Source organism: Ascaphus truei, chromosome 7 (assembly GCF_040206685.1).
Source record: "Ascaphus truei isolate aAscTru1 chromosome 7, aAscTru1.hap1, whole genome shotgun sequence".
Lineage (NCBI taxonomy): Eukaryota > Metazoa > Chordata > Amphibia > Anura > Ascaphidae > Ascaphus > Ascaphus truei.
The window spans coordinates 64,353,282-64,370,076 of NC_134489.1; the positions used below are offsets into that span (position 1 = coordinate 64,353,282).

Here is a 16,795-nt window from a genome sequence, read left to right on the forward strand (position 1 = left end):
TTTTTGGTGTGTTTGACTTCATTTTTTCATGTCAAACTAACATACCAAATAGATTGCAAGCTCTGTGGTAGGAGCATCCTTTCCCATTGTCTGATATGTCTGTAGCAATTGTGTTCTCTGGATTCTTTCGTAGTGTTTGTGCTATTTGAATAAACATTTACATATGTGTATGTCTAGCAGTCCTTCATCAGGGGTGGCCGACTCCACTCCTCAAGTGCCACCAACAGGGCAGATATTCAGGATATCGCTGCTGCAGCACATTTAGCTCAGTCGTTATGACTGAGCCACATGTCCTAAAGCAGGGATCACCAGAAGACCTGCCCTGTTGGTGGCCCTTGAGGACTGGAGTTGGCCACCCCTGTTCTAAGTTGTAAGCGCTCACGTGCAGGGCCCACATTACCTTTTGTATCTGTTTGCGCTGGTTTGTTCTTATTTAGAATGTCATCCTGTTTGTTACATATATATATATACACACACACACACACACACACACACACACACCTGTACCGCGCTGCAGACTGTTAGCACTTTACAAATAAATGATAATAGCTAAATGTTTTCTTTTAATAACTGTGAAATGATTTGAATCCCATTGGAAGAAAAGTGCTATATAAAATGTGTTTCACTGCCCCATATCCTCTGACACGAGCTGCATTTCTACATTTTCACCATTAGGTGGCAGTCTATGTTCACGGCTTATATACTGAGTGCAGTCTGCGTATTTCTGACTCTCGTCCCAGGGGCCTGCATTTCATCAGTCTATTATTTAATTGCTCTACTTGTTAAAATTATTATAACCGATTATTGGTGTGGTGCCAACATATCCCGCAGCGCTGCACAATGCAGGACTAGAACAGGGGTGCTCACCTCCAGTCCTCAAGCCCCCACACCCCAACAGATCAAAATATCCCTGCTTCAGCACAGGTGGCCACCTGTGCTGAAGCTGGGATATCCTCAAAACCTGACCTGTTGGGGGCTTGAGGACTGGAGTTGAGCACCTCTGGACTAGGACATTGTATTACAAGAGTACATATGTTAAGACAAACTGCGACAAGGCAGTCCCTGCCTTAAAGAGCTTACAATCTTGAAGGAGGGGGACACAAGGACAAACGTGTGTGCGTTTCTTAGCCAGGGATGGCTATCAACATCAGTGTTATTACACTGCTCTCCATGTTCCATCACTCTGGGTGTTATGGCTCTGTATAATCACATTGCTCTCCATGTTATTAGATGATGGTATAGCACACTGCATATTACATTGCTCTAAATGTTATTATATTACTATGTATTATAACCTGTTTCTCTGTTATAATGCTCTGCACTTTGTTATATTGTTGTGTTCAAACGCTCTGTGTTCTTATTGCTTTTTTAGGCCCCTATGGCAGTCATGGGTTACTCACGTTAATGATTCATGTGAATGGCCTTGATTCAGTAAAAATACAAAACCAGAAGGGAAATAAACAGTGTAGAAATGCCTAAACAGAAAGCGATGTTGCGAGCAGACTTCATCTCGCCACGTGAGACGTGGATGCTGTCGTAACTGAAAGATGTCAAATTTTACCAATGATGCTGTAGCTCTGCACTCACTGTCCAATTACTACTGCTTTTTAGAGACATATCCTATTGGAGGAGAAATTCATGTGTTTGCCAAACCAGCAATTCTGATCCTTTCACATTTTAATTGTGGCATATAAATCTTCTGTATAGGTGTATCATTCCAGTGCAGGATGTTGAACAACTTCACATAGAGAAAGAAAAGGCACTGGTGCACTTGTATGCGTTTAAACATTCTTCAATGCTTTATTTCCTTAAAAGTATCTCTTAAAAATAGCAGGCAAGGTTGAGGGGGATAAGAAAACAGGCATCAAATGCAACACTGTTCAGACTGGGGCGAGATTAATACACAAGTCCAGTGAAAAACAAGTGTTGTGGTTCCACTAGCCACCGTTCTGTCGTAATGCATGGTGTTTTCTCAAGACAGAGGAAGAACATCCACCAAGAGCACACCCAATGCGTTTCACAGCTCTCGGCACACTTGCAGGTGCAAATTATCATTATTTGAAGAGCTGTCTGCTAAATCACAAACCTCAATTATGGACCACCAATGATTGAAACATTTGTAGTAACCGCAATGAATTGTGTCTGCTGGCAAAACAATTTATGATATTATGTGTTATTAAATGGACTAATTTAAAAAACAATACTAAATTATGGCCACCCAATAAAAAAGTTGTTTTTTTTCCCCCCTTCAAATAAATATTTTTTTTTTATATCCTAAATGAACAAAGGCCATAAAACCATATAAAACTTGATTATATGTAAATAAATGCATAAATAAAATATTTAACAAAAGTTACATTATAATCTAAAAAAAAAAAAACAACTGAAGAGATATAGATCTATATCTAAAACTGTATAATCAAAGTAAACCATCATGATTACATGTAATAAACAATAATTAATACATCAGCTAAGTACCTATGTTTAGACACAGTTGTATCTGAAAAGAAAAAACTGTGTGGAGTGGAAAGGAAGGTCTCAGATGATTAAAACAATTCGTACAAAATGGAGGACACCAGAGATGTACTGCTTTCAATCAATCTATTTTCTCATCGAGACCTTCAGGAGTGTCCAATTCAGAAATTGAATGTCTCTTGTTGACATAATAGGAACCTGGCTCCAGCTCTCCCCTCTGGTATGATAGACCCCAAACCAGTGAGTTTGATGAATTTTGGTCTTGGTGAACTAGTGTGGCACATTCCGAGATATTACAAGGAGACCATTTGTAAGCATCACTGCAAGATAATGGGACACTGCAACTCTGCCACCAGCAGCCAGAGGGGACCTGAAGTCCATCCCTCCCCACTGCAGAGTGACACAGCCATATGGGACCTGCAAGTCTGTCCCTCCCCCTACAGTGATAGGGGACCTGGGATACTGTCCAGCCTGTAAATCTGTCCCTTCACAGGTGGAAGTAGCAGTCTGTTCTTACCTCCCCAATGTAAACACAGAGGTATCTTTGACTTCTCTGCGCGCGCACACACACGCAAGGGATGATACTCTACAAACAATATGCATATAGAGGCTCAGGAGTTCATTATATCATCTTCTCAAAGACGCAATGCAACCCCCAGTCTGCTGCATGTCTGGAGGTAAAATGTTCTGCAGTACCAGAGGATCCTGTCTGACGACAGGCATACAGCGAGGGGCGGCCCCCACGCTTTGCCGGTCAAGTCCTGATTGCAGAAGACTTTAACACTGCCCATATATGTATGTATACACGCAGAGCTCTGTAACATTGCACTTGCCGGTGTATATAAAGGATATATAGATAATATATGCCTCTCCTTCGTGTAACATAGCAGAATGTATTGATGCAGACACAGGTCAGTTATGTTGTATAGTAGTGTTTATGTACACAGCTCAGTAATGTGTAACCGTTTAGGTACACACTGACACCTGTGCCCTGGCCCTTCCCTGGTGCTCCCATTTGGTCCGCTAATTGTACCTCTACTCAAAACAGCCACACAACTCTCACTTATCAAGCACGAGGGGGAACAATCACATTATTAAATTACATAGACACAGCCTGCCGGGCGCCCCCGACTAAGTAACACAACCTCCATCCACAGTACGTGTGTTCTCCTCCTCTTCTTCTTCTTTCCCCTCCGCCAGCTCTATGTCCATGTATACAACCAGATACATAATCCCAGAGAATTTGTGCAAACAGAAGCATTGTGGGCACCCATGTGCAGTTAGAACTAGTTGTATTGTTTGGGTAGGTATAAGACTGAGTTGTAAAAATACCAACTATATGGGGGAGGGGGGCGGGGGGGGCAATAGAGCAAGTACCTTATTGACCTGATTTGACAGCCAATATGTTATAGTCCAAGTAAAAAAAAATTATTAACATAAAAAAATAAAAGCCCTTTGACCTGGGAGAAAGCCCCCTCCCCTCCCACAGGCTCCACCGCCGCCCCTCCCCCCCCCCCCCCCCATGTGATGGTGTTTGTAAATCCAAGTCCATCCCTCACATAACGGACTCTTTCTCTTTGGCGCTCGTCCCGTCCAGCATCACCTGCATATCCTTCATGAGGGGGGCCCCCTCAGGATGCTCTGCTCGCACCTCTGTCAAGTCTGCCCCTTCCATGCTCTTCGCTGTGCGGTCACTGTACACCTGCAGTAATCCTGCACCAAAGGCATCACCCTCCACATTCAGCACAGTGCAGGTGCGATCACTACATGGGAGGAGAAAGAGAGGGGGGGGGGGGGGTGTCAGAGCGGGAGCGAGAAGGGGGGTGTTGCATCAGAGAGGGAGCAAGTGAGCGAGCGCGGTTACTTACACCAGCCAGTCCACAGCCAAGATGAGCGAGATGTCGTTCGTTGGCAGCCCCACCGCTTCCAGGATAATAGCGAGAGTCAGAACACCCCCAGCCGGGATTCCAGCGGCTCCAACACTGGAGGCTGTGGCTGTAACACTGATAGAGATGGAGAGAGAGATTCAGCAGCGCTCACACTGTAGGGGTTGTTAGAGGTCACAGTCATTCACATGAAGTGCAGTTTTCTAAGGTCACAGGTGGCTTCCTGATGGCAGACTGGGGTCTCAAACTCCGGTCTGACAATGGTCTAGTGTCACAGGTCAGTCTCACTGGATACTAATGATCTGGGGATCATAGGCCAGACTCACAGGATGGTGATGATCTGGATGAAGTTGAGTGGCATGTTGTTGAGTTGAGCGATGAACACTGCAGCCACGCACTGGAATAGAGCCGCTCCGTCCATGTTCACCGTGGCTCCGATCGGGAGGATGAAGCGGCTGATCTGTTTAGAAACCCCGTTCTTCTCCTCCACACACTTCATCATCAGCGGGAGCGTGGCCGAGCTACAGGAGGTATATACACACTGCATTATCAGCAAGAGAGTGGCCGAGCTACAGAAGGTATATACACACACTGCATTATCAGCAAGAGAGTGGCCGAGCTACAGGAGGTATATACACACACTGCATTAATCAGCAAGAGAGTGGGCAAGATACTTGATTTATACTATTTTTATAAACAAAAAAACTAGAGTATGTCCTGAATGCGGTGGCCAGCAAAGTGAGGATACCTTGTCGAAAGCAGGGCTTCCCTCAAATTGGCAGTAAGGTGGCAACAGGTGTTAAAGAAGAAGATGTATAGTGGCACTTGTAATGGTAGGCTGAACAGTAAGCAGTTCGATGAAAGATTGAACAATATACCCGGCTAAAGTGGTAAAAGGTACTTGCCAAAATGCAAATAAGGCTGGCATAGCAAGTAAGGCCTCAATCCCCAAATGTGGAACACACAAGAAGATAGATAGCCATCTCTACGTACACACACACCTAGAGGATGTCCCGAATGCGGTGGCTAGCGCACTGACAATACCCCACAGGAAGCGGTATGGGTTCTTGCGGGTGAACACGAGGTAGATGAGTGGCAGGACGATCAGCCCGTGGATGAGGTGACCCACAATGCAACAACAGATGTACTTTCCCAGGCTGCTGAACAGCAGAGCCACATTCTCCATCTCCACAATCTTCCCAGCCACCAAAAACATGATACCCAGCGGGGCGTACCTGGGGTAAGAAGGGGAAGAGAGGGGGACATTAATACCCAGCTGGGCCAGAGAGGTGGGGGAATTAATGCAGGAACATGATAGCTAGTGGGTCAAGAGGGGGTTATCACTGGAACATGATACCCAGTGGGACATTAATACAGGAACACGATACCGAGCAGGGCGAATACGGGGTACGTCCCCTTGTCAGGGTCATGTGTGGGACTCACCACATGATCCAGGACACCAGAACCATTGTGGCCTCGTTGAAGGAGTTAAAGAATCGGATCAGAATCTCTCCTTCAGCTCCCAGCTTCCTGAGAGCGATCCCAAAAACAATGGCAAAGACGACCAGTCCTAAAATGTTCATCCCTTCAACCTCTTGCCCGTAGGGGACCTGTGGCAAAGACATCATGGGTTAGAGACAAACAGTGAAGCATCACAAGAGGAGCGACCAAAATGTTCATCCCCTCTGACCTCCTGTCCGTAGGAGACTCGAGAAACAGGAGACGTCATGAGACAGACATCATGAAAGATGCCCCGAGAGGTGAGGGGAGACGCAACTCATTCAGAGGGGTGCAACTGCTCTTACCTTCTCCAATGTCTTGTTAACTTCTGCCAGCAGTGTCTGATTAACTTCTTCCAGCTCGTTAGTCACATTGTATTCTGTGGTTTCCAGTCTGTAACTGGTGGAATACTGCAGAGACATGGTATGTACATATATAAATTATATACACTGCTATATAATGACCAGGCGTGCGTGTGTGTGTGTGTGTGTTTACACACACACACACACACACACACACACACACACACACACTATAAAAGGAAAGGACAGAGCACTAACACACACAAACTCCCCATTCTCTCTCTCCCCCCCCCCCCCCAAAAAAAAGCCTATGCTGCCATGGGTTCTAACAGGGCCTGGAAAATTACCAGGTTATATACTGATGGAGGAACAAATGCAGAACTATCTTCATGAATATAAATATTTAATTAAAAGATAGGACCAACACGTCTAAGATGCACAAAGCTGTGAGATTTTTAAATACCCACCAAAGTAGAAAGGAGAACTAGGTGCAAAAATTTATTGTAGGCACATTAAACACAGCAAAAGGTCACTCTGACGCGTTTCACGTGATTATGATCCTGTTATACCTGTTATTATGATCTTGTAAATATTAGTGTGGTTTATACCTTAGGTACTTTAGATGTATATCTTGTAGTTCTTTTTGTATTGTGAGGGTATTTTTTACAGCAATTGTGTGTGTTTTTTATTTGCCTTCACTAGTGTTGATAGTGTTTTAACTTTCTAAAACTTATTATGTGGGTCAATGTCTCTTGAATTATAATGGTTTATATCAATTAACTATGAATATGTAGCATTGACCCAGTACGCTATTTGTCTGAGTAATATACCCATGCTCTTTCCCCTCCGATTATATAATATACCCTACAAAGCTGTTTTATTTACTTTTTTACGATAACCCGTCCGAGATAGTATCTGATTGGTCAGACGGGCCGTTACGTCATAGCTGGGAGGTTACCTTACCTCCTATACATGTACACGGTGCAGCTCAGCTGGAGATATCTTGAGCTTATATGCTCTACCCCAGTGAAGGGGTGTGACGCTTCCTATTGGTTACTGCAATGTAGCGTCACAGGTGAAGGGAGGGAATCATGGGTATTTAAATGCGCGATCGGTTGTTTGTACTTTCTTTTTGATAAAGCGTGGGTTGCCACGTGAAACGTGTCAGAGTGACCTTTTTCCTGTTTTTAATGTGCCTACAATACATTTTTGCACCTAGTTCTCGGCAGTACTTGGTCTAAAGTTTTTCTTCAGCAGCAGATGCACCGCCGTCCTTTCTAGTTTGTTTGCAGATACTCCTGGGTAGGAGCACGCCGACAGGACCAGGAAATCCCACAAGGTCAGCAGTGAGTAACTTACAATTTGTTACTTCATTTATGTGATCAGTCCACCACTTACCACCCAGATCACCACACAAGATATACCTATTATAGGCTAGTGGTGTGTGCATGGGTTGTGTTTAAGGATTATTACAATTGGACATTTCGAATCCTGTGTCTTATAAACTGTCTATTGAAATGAAGATAATGATGATGTATACCAAGGCATAGTCTTCTCCTGGCAAGCATCACAAGGGGGGTACCCCTTTCTCTTTGTTTAAATACCCACCAAGAATACCCAGAAAACCCTCAGAAATTGAGGAGCAGTGTAATAAATGGCACCAAAAAAACAGTTGCCAGGAGCCCACTATACACGCCCACAATTACAAAATGACATATACCGAGTACTTTGCGCCGGTTGGGTGTATTTAGGTTGGTATGTGTTTTTACATTTTTGAGAGGTTGTTTGGGGAACAGAAACATTGGATCAATAAACAAACTTATTTTATAGTGGAGTGCCTGTACCCCTGTGCATGTGTGTGTGTGTGTGTGTGTGTGTGTGTGTGTGTGTGTGTGTGTGTGTGTGTGTGTGAGATAGATATATACACACACACACTGTGTAAGAGTATATATAGAATAATACACATATGTATAATATCCATGTCTCACCGATTGAAAAGCCGCAGACACCAGGTTGGATGGGAAAATGTTTCTGTGAAGAGAGGAGAAACATTAGTGAGAGAAACAGATCCGGAGACCGATAGGTATAGTACTCAGACAGCACCCAGACACACGCTCACATCCACCCGGGATGTGTGCCGCTTCCTCCAAGTCACCTTCACTTCCTCTCCCTCTACCGGGGTCACCTTCCCAGAAGTATTTTTAGTTCTTTCTGATGTGTGAAGGTGACCCAGAGCAATAGGAGAGGGCATTAGGCTAGGTCCCCAGTACATGCTGCAGCACGCGCTATGGCGTGCACTGCAGGAACAAGAACCGCCCCTCAATTGGGCCAGGCCCACCAGCTGCCTTGGCGCACAATTTGCGGCCGTGATGCACAACCAGATTTTCTGTAGACAAGAAAATCGTCTTCAGAACTGGCGACGGAGCGCTGGCCACGCCCCCGGCGGTTCAGCCAATGAGGGCGAACCAGCCATGTGACGTCATGGCCACGCCCCCCGTCGTAATCTCCTGCAGCTCAGCCACAGACTGAAGTGATTGGCTGAGTGAGGACGGTTGTATGTGTGAGTGACCTAGCCTATGTCCTGGATGCGGGTGGCCCATCATACGCTGGAGCTGTTCACCCAGGTCAGGAGTACTACATAAAGCAAAAGAAAATTCAGATACAAAACCACTCAAGATTTCAAACAGCCAGGAAACTATGAGCACATGGCTGCTACATTCACATTTGGCGCAGTGCTTTTTGAGCTGCGCTTTGTGTTGTGCCTGATGTCATGGCCGCGCCTCCATTTGCTCCCTACAGACCGCGGTTTTATGCTGTGCATACGCCACCAGGCGCGAGCGAGCGCGACATTTTTGTTTCATAAATAAGTAAACATTTTTCCTGAAATTTCAGTGCCTATATTTATGATTTTTTAATATATAGATTTGAAGTGGTTTCAATTGCTGCTTAGTATAAGTGAGAGAGGGGGAGTGAGATACAGTATATAGATATAGAAATGAATAAACACACTAAACTCTGCGGGGCATGGACTCCTGAAACCAGGACACCTGGCGACGCTTTAGTAGAGAAGGTTGAAAAAAAAACACATGGCCATCAAGTTCAACCTATGCTAAATTTAGACGGCAGATTCTAGATTTGTATTTACAGTATATTGATCCAGAGAAAGGCAAAAAACACCCCAGTGAAACATTATCCAATGCAGTCACATAAGGAAAAAAAGAAATTCCTTCCCGACTCCAAATAATAATCAGATTTCTCCCTGGACATCCTTCACATGTTTACTTATTTGGAATATCACTGAACATCTTTATAGAAAGGAAATGCATACAATCTGTTTTTAAAAAATATTTTATCTGCCATCACAGTATCCATGGGACATAGTATACTGTATGGTACGGCACCCCAAACCCACCGTAGCAAATTTGATACCCTCTACTATTCAATATGCCGTTTTGTTCTCCAATGCAACACACATCACTGCAAAATGCTCAAAGAACTAGATTGGTCATCACTTGAGTATAGGTACAAAGTCCATCTCTCCTGTCTTGCCTTCAAATACTTTCTGGGCAAGCTACCCAGCTATCTGAACAAGCTCCTCACCCCTACCACATGCAGCACTTATCTGAGATCTGACTCCAAAAGCCTGTTCATATTCCCAAGGTTCAGCAAAGTATCCGGCCGCCCCTCCTCTTACCATGCACCCCAAAACTGGATCAATCTACCGGAGACTCACAGCCGCCACTAGTCGAAATTCTTTCAAAACTAAAGCTGTCTCACATTTTAAATCTTACTCACTTAATGTAACTATGTAGTTGTGGCCATGTATCTGCCATCATAACTTTGTGCCCAGTACATACTTTAAAACGAGAGGTAACTAAATGTATTACTTCCTGATAAAATAAATATTTTATTTATAAATAAATGTTTTAACTGCCCTTACTGTAAAGGACCTTTGCCTTTGCTGCTGGTGAAATCTCCTGTCCTCTAACCTTAAGGGATGACCTTGTATCATTTGTACGGCCCTCGGGGTGATGTTAGTTTGAAAGCTCCTTGTATTGACCCCGAATATATTTGTACATAGTTATCATATCGCCTCTTAGGCTGGGGCCATGGTGCTTTCGCCCGCGCGTAGACTGGGAAGTGACCCGCGTGAAGCAGGTGCTTTCCCTGGCCATGGTGGACGGGCCTAGGGGCGTCACAGAGCTGATTCCCCCTTATTGGGCGAACCGCTCACGTGACCAGCCTATCGCGCCAAGAAATCTGTTTCAACTGACTTCTTGCTCAACGCAGGCCCCCTCCTGCTTCTGCGCGCACGTCGGATGGACGCGATCACTGCCTTAAGGCAATCGCTCAGCGTACGGGCACTTCAGCACGCTCTGTGGTACCATGGCCCCAGCCTTAGAGACCTCTTTTATAATGTAAACAAATGTAATTTAGCTAGCCTTTCCTCATAAATCAGACCTTCCATCCCCTTAATTAATCTGGTGGCTCTTCTCTGCACTTCCTAATTCCATAATGTCTTTTGTATGGAGTGATGTCCAAAACTGTACTCCATAATCAAATGTGTGATCTTACCAATGCTTTATACAGTGGCATAATTTTGCTTACTTCCCTTTCATACACACCCATTTAATGCAAGATAAAATCTTATTTGCCTTTGCAGCTACTGCCTGACATTGGGCACTATCGCTAAATCTGCAATCCTAAATCCTCCATCAAGGATTGACCTAATTGTGCCCCATTTCATTTGTAAGTAGCATTCTTATTTCCCAAATGCATAACCTTACATTTATCTTCATCAAACCTCATCTGCCATTTGCCTGCCCAATTTTCCAGTCTTTCCATGTCGTTCTGGAGAGAAATTGCATCCTGCTCTGATTCTACTACTTTACATAATTTAGTGTCTTCAGCAAAGATGGAGACGTTGTTCTGTCAACCTCAAGGCCATTAATAAGCAAGTTAAAAAGCAGGGGTCCCAGTACAGATCCTTGAGGTACTTCACTTACTACTTTAGCCCAACCTGAAAATGTTCCATTTATGTTGTCCATCTTTCAAACAGTTTTCAATCCAGATGTAAATATTTTTACCGGGTTCAATTTGCTTTATTTTGTACACTAACCTTGTGTGGCACTATCAAAACCCGTCGCAAAACTTAAGTAGACCACCAGCCGGGGCTCCTACTGGCAGCACCAACAGACATAAGTATCTCAGGAAGCAGTGAGTCCCCAGAGATGAAATCAACTGTTCAGCTACGGAGACCCCTACTTCCCACCTATTAAAAAATATAATATATCGCCGGGATTGCTGCTTTGTTTATTTGCAGGTTTGAAGCACTTATTCACATTAGATATTACACGGCATGTTACTATTACTGCTGTGAAACGCTATGTACATAGATTGGGCTACACAAATAAAAAGGAAGGAAATATGTACTTCCAGGGGGAGGCGATGTATTATATGCACAGGCACGTACTGTATACATACATGTGCATATGTACATGTGTCTGTAAATGACAGCACTTCATAGTTGAGGTGACGATGTCCCTTAGAGGCTGATGCAATGCATATGCAGGTTGGGTTTGCCGTGTCTGTGACACGTGGAGCCAAAGGGACTGTCCCCTCCCACTTTTGTGTGCGACATAAGCTGTGTCATAGTGACACAAGTAACCGTCCCCTTCCAGCTGTGTGTGGCATGAGTTGTCATCACAGTGACACTGCAGTGAGCGTGTTTGTATTCCGCAGCGCAGTACAATGTGGGAGGGAGGACAATAACATATACGTACTCTTCTCATACAACGTTAAGACAAACAGACAATAGGAAGGAGGTCCCTGCCCCAAGGAGCGGAGACACAAGGAATGGGGTGTTTATTTAGGTGTTTTTTTACAGCATGATGGGAAAAGGGATGCAGAGAAGGGAAGGGGGTTTCGACACCATGTGTATTATTGGTATAGCAGCTGTTGGCATAATGGTACAGAGAAAAAAGTCACAGCGTACAGAAGCAAAAAGGGGTTATGGTGCAAACCAAAAATGTAGCCATTGTAGGTTGTCAGATCAAAGTTGTGCGTACTGACCAACCATGCGGTCAGTCAATTTACAGGCCAACTAATCAAACATTTCACGTAGTAAAACAAGGTCCTACCTATCTACCCCTGTGCCGCGGCATGAAATTGGGTTGTTATTTGAGCTAGAATCTGTCATGCTGGCTTGAAGCAGTGGGGTGAACACAGTCCCATGTGAGGGCCTGGGAGGTGGGGTTGAACATGAGCCTACTTGTAGATAATCAGCAAGGGTCTATCCAATTTCCCTGATAACATCTTGTTCATCCAGAGGTCCCATGTTCTATTAAATTTGGGTAGGTCAATTTCTCTGTACGTATAATATGCCAAACCTTCTTCCTGATCTGTAGGAGCAGGGGCTGTCTCCCAAGCTACAGCATCTGGTAACAGTTAAGATGAGTGATAAGCGTATGGAAATGAAAATTTGTTTTTAAGGAACTTTTAAAATGAATGTATGGTAGGGGAGACTGTGCATGGCAGAGAATTGCAGAGTTGGGGTGCAGCACGGGGAAAGTCCTGGAGGCAGGAGTGAGAGTAGATCCCAAAAGGATCAAAAAAAGGCTCCCTCATATATCGAGCACTCAAAGTTAGGGTACAATAGTAAGACTTACAATAGTCTATCGGTATCAATACCTTTTAGTGGGACAAAATATGGCCCTTCTCAACCGGATAAGCTCAGAAAAAATAATAAATTTTTTAGAGGTAATTACAATTGATCAGGATTAAAAACACATATAAAGCATTCAAACATTAAAAAACCCCATACTGAAGTGGTTAGGTGAGCTGGCGATAAATCAATTTGGTATATTAGTGTAGTTGCTCACCACAGACGTCTAATTAGCGAATATAACTGTTAGTGGACAAGCAGGTAAGTATTATCCTTCAAACTTATATGATGGAGGGAGGGGTATCAGAGGTGTAGTCTGTATAACTTTGTTATCAGGTGTTAGCATATGTGTAACAGTTTCTGAGCTTATCCGGTTGAGAAGGGCCATATTTTGTCCCACTAAAAAGGTATTGATACCGATAGACTATTGTAAGTCTTACTATTGTACCCTAACTTTGAGTGCTCGATATATGAGGGAGCCTTTTTTTGATCCTTTTGGGATCTACTCTGAAATACATTCCTTTTTCCCTTAGAGCACCTGTTACATATCGCATATAAGCACAAATATAACACACACGGATGAGCGGTTTATTTACCCTTTATTAATAAAGGCAGGAGTGAGAGGAAGTAATATGGGGAGGTGGAGAGACACAGATCAACAGTGTGGAAGCATACTTAGGGCAGAGATGTACAGAGGAGCAGTGTTATGCACAGCTTTCTATGTGAGCATGTGCCTTGAATTTGTCTCTGTAGGGGATGACTAGTCAGTCAGTCTTGCATAATGGGGCAGCAGAAGAGCAGTTAGTGAGGTAAATGAGCCTGGCAGCAGCATTTAGAGAGGCCTGGAGGCAAAACAGCAGAGGGGAGATCAACTAGAAGCAAGTTGGTGTAGTAAGAATTTGGTGGATTGTTGTGTGAGGAAAGGACATATTTGGCCAATATTGCAAAGGCGGAAACGACATGAATTTGGGGAGGTACTGAATGGGCGGGATAAATGAGGGGGGGGGGGGGGGGGAGTCAGGAATGACAATCAAGCTTGGGGTATCGGGGATTATGGATGAATCATTTACTGCAAGCATGACATCTGGTATAGGTGCAGAGTTATAAAGGAGGGAAAATTATAAATTCAGTTTTTGACATGTTAAATTTAAGATAGGGATTGGACATCCATGAAGAGATAGCAGAGAGTTAGTGAAACAGGAAGTTAGTAAAACAGGATTGGGAGAAGAGGTAGATTTGGGTATCCTCAGCATAAAAGTGAGTGAAAACCAAATGACTTATTTTACCAAGGGCAAAAGGTGTAAATGAAGAGTACAGAGTCTGGAACAGAGCCCTGTGGTACACCCCCATGTGGCAGTGAAGAGGAGTATGTACCAAGTGCAGTTAGACAAGATGTAAACAAGGAGAGGGCAGTGTCACACAGGTCATACATGCAGCGTGTGATGAATGGTATCAAAGGCAGCAGAAAGGTCTTGAAGAAGTAGGGAGAACTGCTCTTGAGATGTGGCCTTAAGTACGGTAGGTTATTATTGTCTCTTGTTAAGTGGAATGGTTTGGACGGAATCCAGACTGGAGAGTAACAAGGGGAGTTGAGAGAAAGCCCACCATATGGTTATGAGTCGTTCAAGACTCGGTGTATGCAGCGTCACCGTGAGAGCGCTTGTTACACAAAGCGCTTGGTGGGGATGGTTGCTTGTGTCACTATGACAGCTTATGTCGCACACAAAGGTGGGAGGAGACAGTCCCTCTGTCTCCACGTGTCATACACACACACAGAGAGCAAACCCAACCTGTACCCGGCATTGCATCAGCCTCTAGGAACATCGTCACCTCCACTATGAAGTGCTGGTATTTAGAGACCCATGCAGCAGGAATAGACAACAAAATAACATGATGTGTAATACATAATGTGAACAAGCAATTCGAACCTACAAGTACATTTTAAGGAGTTCATGCCCCACAGAGCTTACAATATACTGAAAGTGCTTAAATCAATCTAAGCGAATATACATATATACACACACACACATATACATATATATATATATATATATATATATATATATATATATATATATATATATATATACACACATACATATATATATATATATATACATACATACACACACACACACACACACACACACACACACACACACTCACCGGATCAGGTCCAGGAAGGAGTCTACCACCTCTTTAGCCTCCGGGATCCCTGCACCATCGCCAGTGCTTCCCTGAGCCCCGACTCCCGGCTGGATCATCAGCGCCATACAGACTCCGAGGCCGGAGGCCATCAAGGTGGTCACCAGGAAGAAGAGCATCGCCCACCCGCCCAGCTTCCCGAGAGCAGAAGGCTGCAAGGAGGCGGCTCCAGACACCAAGCTGCAGACCACCAGCGGCAGGATGATCATCTTGAGCAGGCGGATCAGCAGCTCTCCGGGGAACGAGAACGAGGCGATCTGAGCCTTCCCGAGTGACAGCGGTCGCACTGCCATCCCGAGCACGGCCCCAAGCACCACCCCGAGCACGGTGAGCAGCACCAGCATGTTCCCGCGGAGGCAGCGGCTTGTCCGGGCACAGCAGCCTGGGGAAGGGGTGGGGGTCTTGGGGAGGCGAAGCCCAGGAGGGACCGGGGGGTCCACGGCGGTGATGAAGCCGTTGGATTCCGCACTCTTCATGACCGGACCGGCGCTCATAGTGATAAACACACGTGGGGGGCTCCTTGCGGGGGGTGCGCGGTGATGACTGAAATCACACGTGGGGGGGTCGCGTGATGATGAGGTCGCGTAGAGGGGTTCCCTGCAAAAATGGGATCCCTTGAAGCGCCTCTGTAAGGCGGGCTGTGTGAGATAGGTTGCACACAGTCTCGCTTGCTGTCTCTCAGGACTGGTTGACACGTGCTTCCCTGTCACTTGGTGGCGGGCTCTCCGTATAGTCTCGAGACTGCTCACAATGCTGTACTGCGCGAGCTGGGAGCACTAGACCAGAGCGACAGGGAGGTTCCTTGGGAGAGGGTGGGGATCCATTGTCGGGCGCTGATTGGTGGGAAAATTCTAACTGCACTTGTATAGGCTCAACGCATGTGCGTCACACACAGGACGGGGCGCTCTGCTGGGGTCTGACAAGTCATGTTGTGGTTGGGTGACCTAATCATTATCACACTGTGATGTTACATAGCGCTGGTCATCAAGGGGCCGCAACAGTGCGGGGTGGTCGGCTTGTGTCATGCAGGGAAGTGGTTAATGGGACAGAGACAGGAGATAGAACAGCTTTGAAGAGCAGACACACAGACCCTGAGCTGCTGAAGAGATGTCCCTACACAGGTACAGGCGGTCCTCTGTTATCCAACGGAATCCGGTCTGGAAAGCGAGTCCCATGTTAATCAGTGGCGGTGAGCGTCGGACAACGCATTCCGGCGTCGAAAAATGGCCCTTACGGCTCCATTGTAAAGCGTTGGATATGCCATTCATTGTTTATTTATTTATTTATAAAATATTTTACCAGGAAGTAATACATTGAGAGTTACCTCTCGTTTTCAAGTATGTCCTGGGGACATTGTAAAGTGAAACGTTGGATAGTGAGGACTACCTGTAACTTCAATCGCAGGGTCGCGCCTGCGGGGTGCCCTCTGCCCATATACACCTATTATCTTGAGGACCATATACATATGTAACGGGTTGCCTGGCCTGACCCACCCAATCTCACATTGGCCCCTGTGGTCTAACCAGCCCCCATTACAGTGTAGTGTCTGGTGGTGCACCTGTTGGCAACTGGACTCTTGAGTCTCCCGCATGATGTTGTGTGGGGATTGCCAACCCAGACAGGCAGCTGAGGTAGTGTGCTGAGTCCTACCTATATCCAGTGCAGCGCCTCCACCTCATCAGGATCCCAGCTTGAGCTTGTGGATGGTCCTGGTGAGGAACTCCTCTGTGGTGCTCCTCTCTGTGCAATGACTCCACACTTAC

At 45.3% G+C, this 16,795-nt stretch overlaps 1 protein-coding gene across 1 annotated transcript; it reads right to left on the reverse strand.

Moving 5' to 3' along the window:
• Window positions 1–1,757: 1,757 nt before the first annotated feature.
• On the reverse strand, window positions 1,758–16,161 carry SLC1A5 (solute carrier family 1 member 5). The gene is made up of 8 exons (XM_075608839.1): window positions 14,994–16,161; window positions 8,152–8,194; window positions 6,167–6,271; window positions 5,805–5,971; window positions 5,363–5,596; window positions 4,688–4,882; window positions 4,344–4,478; window positions 1,758–4,238 (listed from the first exon to the last, which is right to left on the reverse strand). Exons 1-8 carry the CDS (start codon window positions 15,524–15,526, stop codon window positions 4,031–4,033), a joined length of 1,620 nt encoding a protein of 539 aa, XP_075464954.1. The 5' UTR covers window positions 15,527–16,161; the 3' UTR covers window positions 1,758–4,030.
• Between the last annotated feature and the right edge of the window lie 634 nt (window positions 16,162–16,795).

Excerpts from the sequence above, each read along its gene's own strand:
- SLC1A5 (XM_075608839.1), bottom strand. The coding sequence starts at position 15,526 with ATGAGCGCCGGTCCGGTCATGAAGAGTGCGGAATCCAACGGCTTCATC. Across the intron at positions 6,272-8,151 it reads TGTCTGCGGCTTTTCAATCG|TATTCCACCAGTTACAGACT; the intron begins GTGAGACATGGA and ends ATGTCTCTGCAG. Across the intron at positions 4,479-4,687 it reads ATCCAGATCATCACCATCCT|TGTTACAGCCACAGCCTCCA; the intron begins GTGAGTCTGGCC and ends CATCTCTATCAG.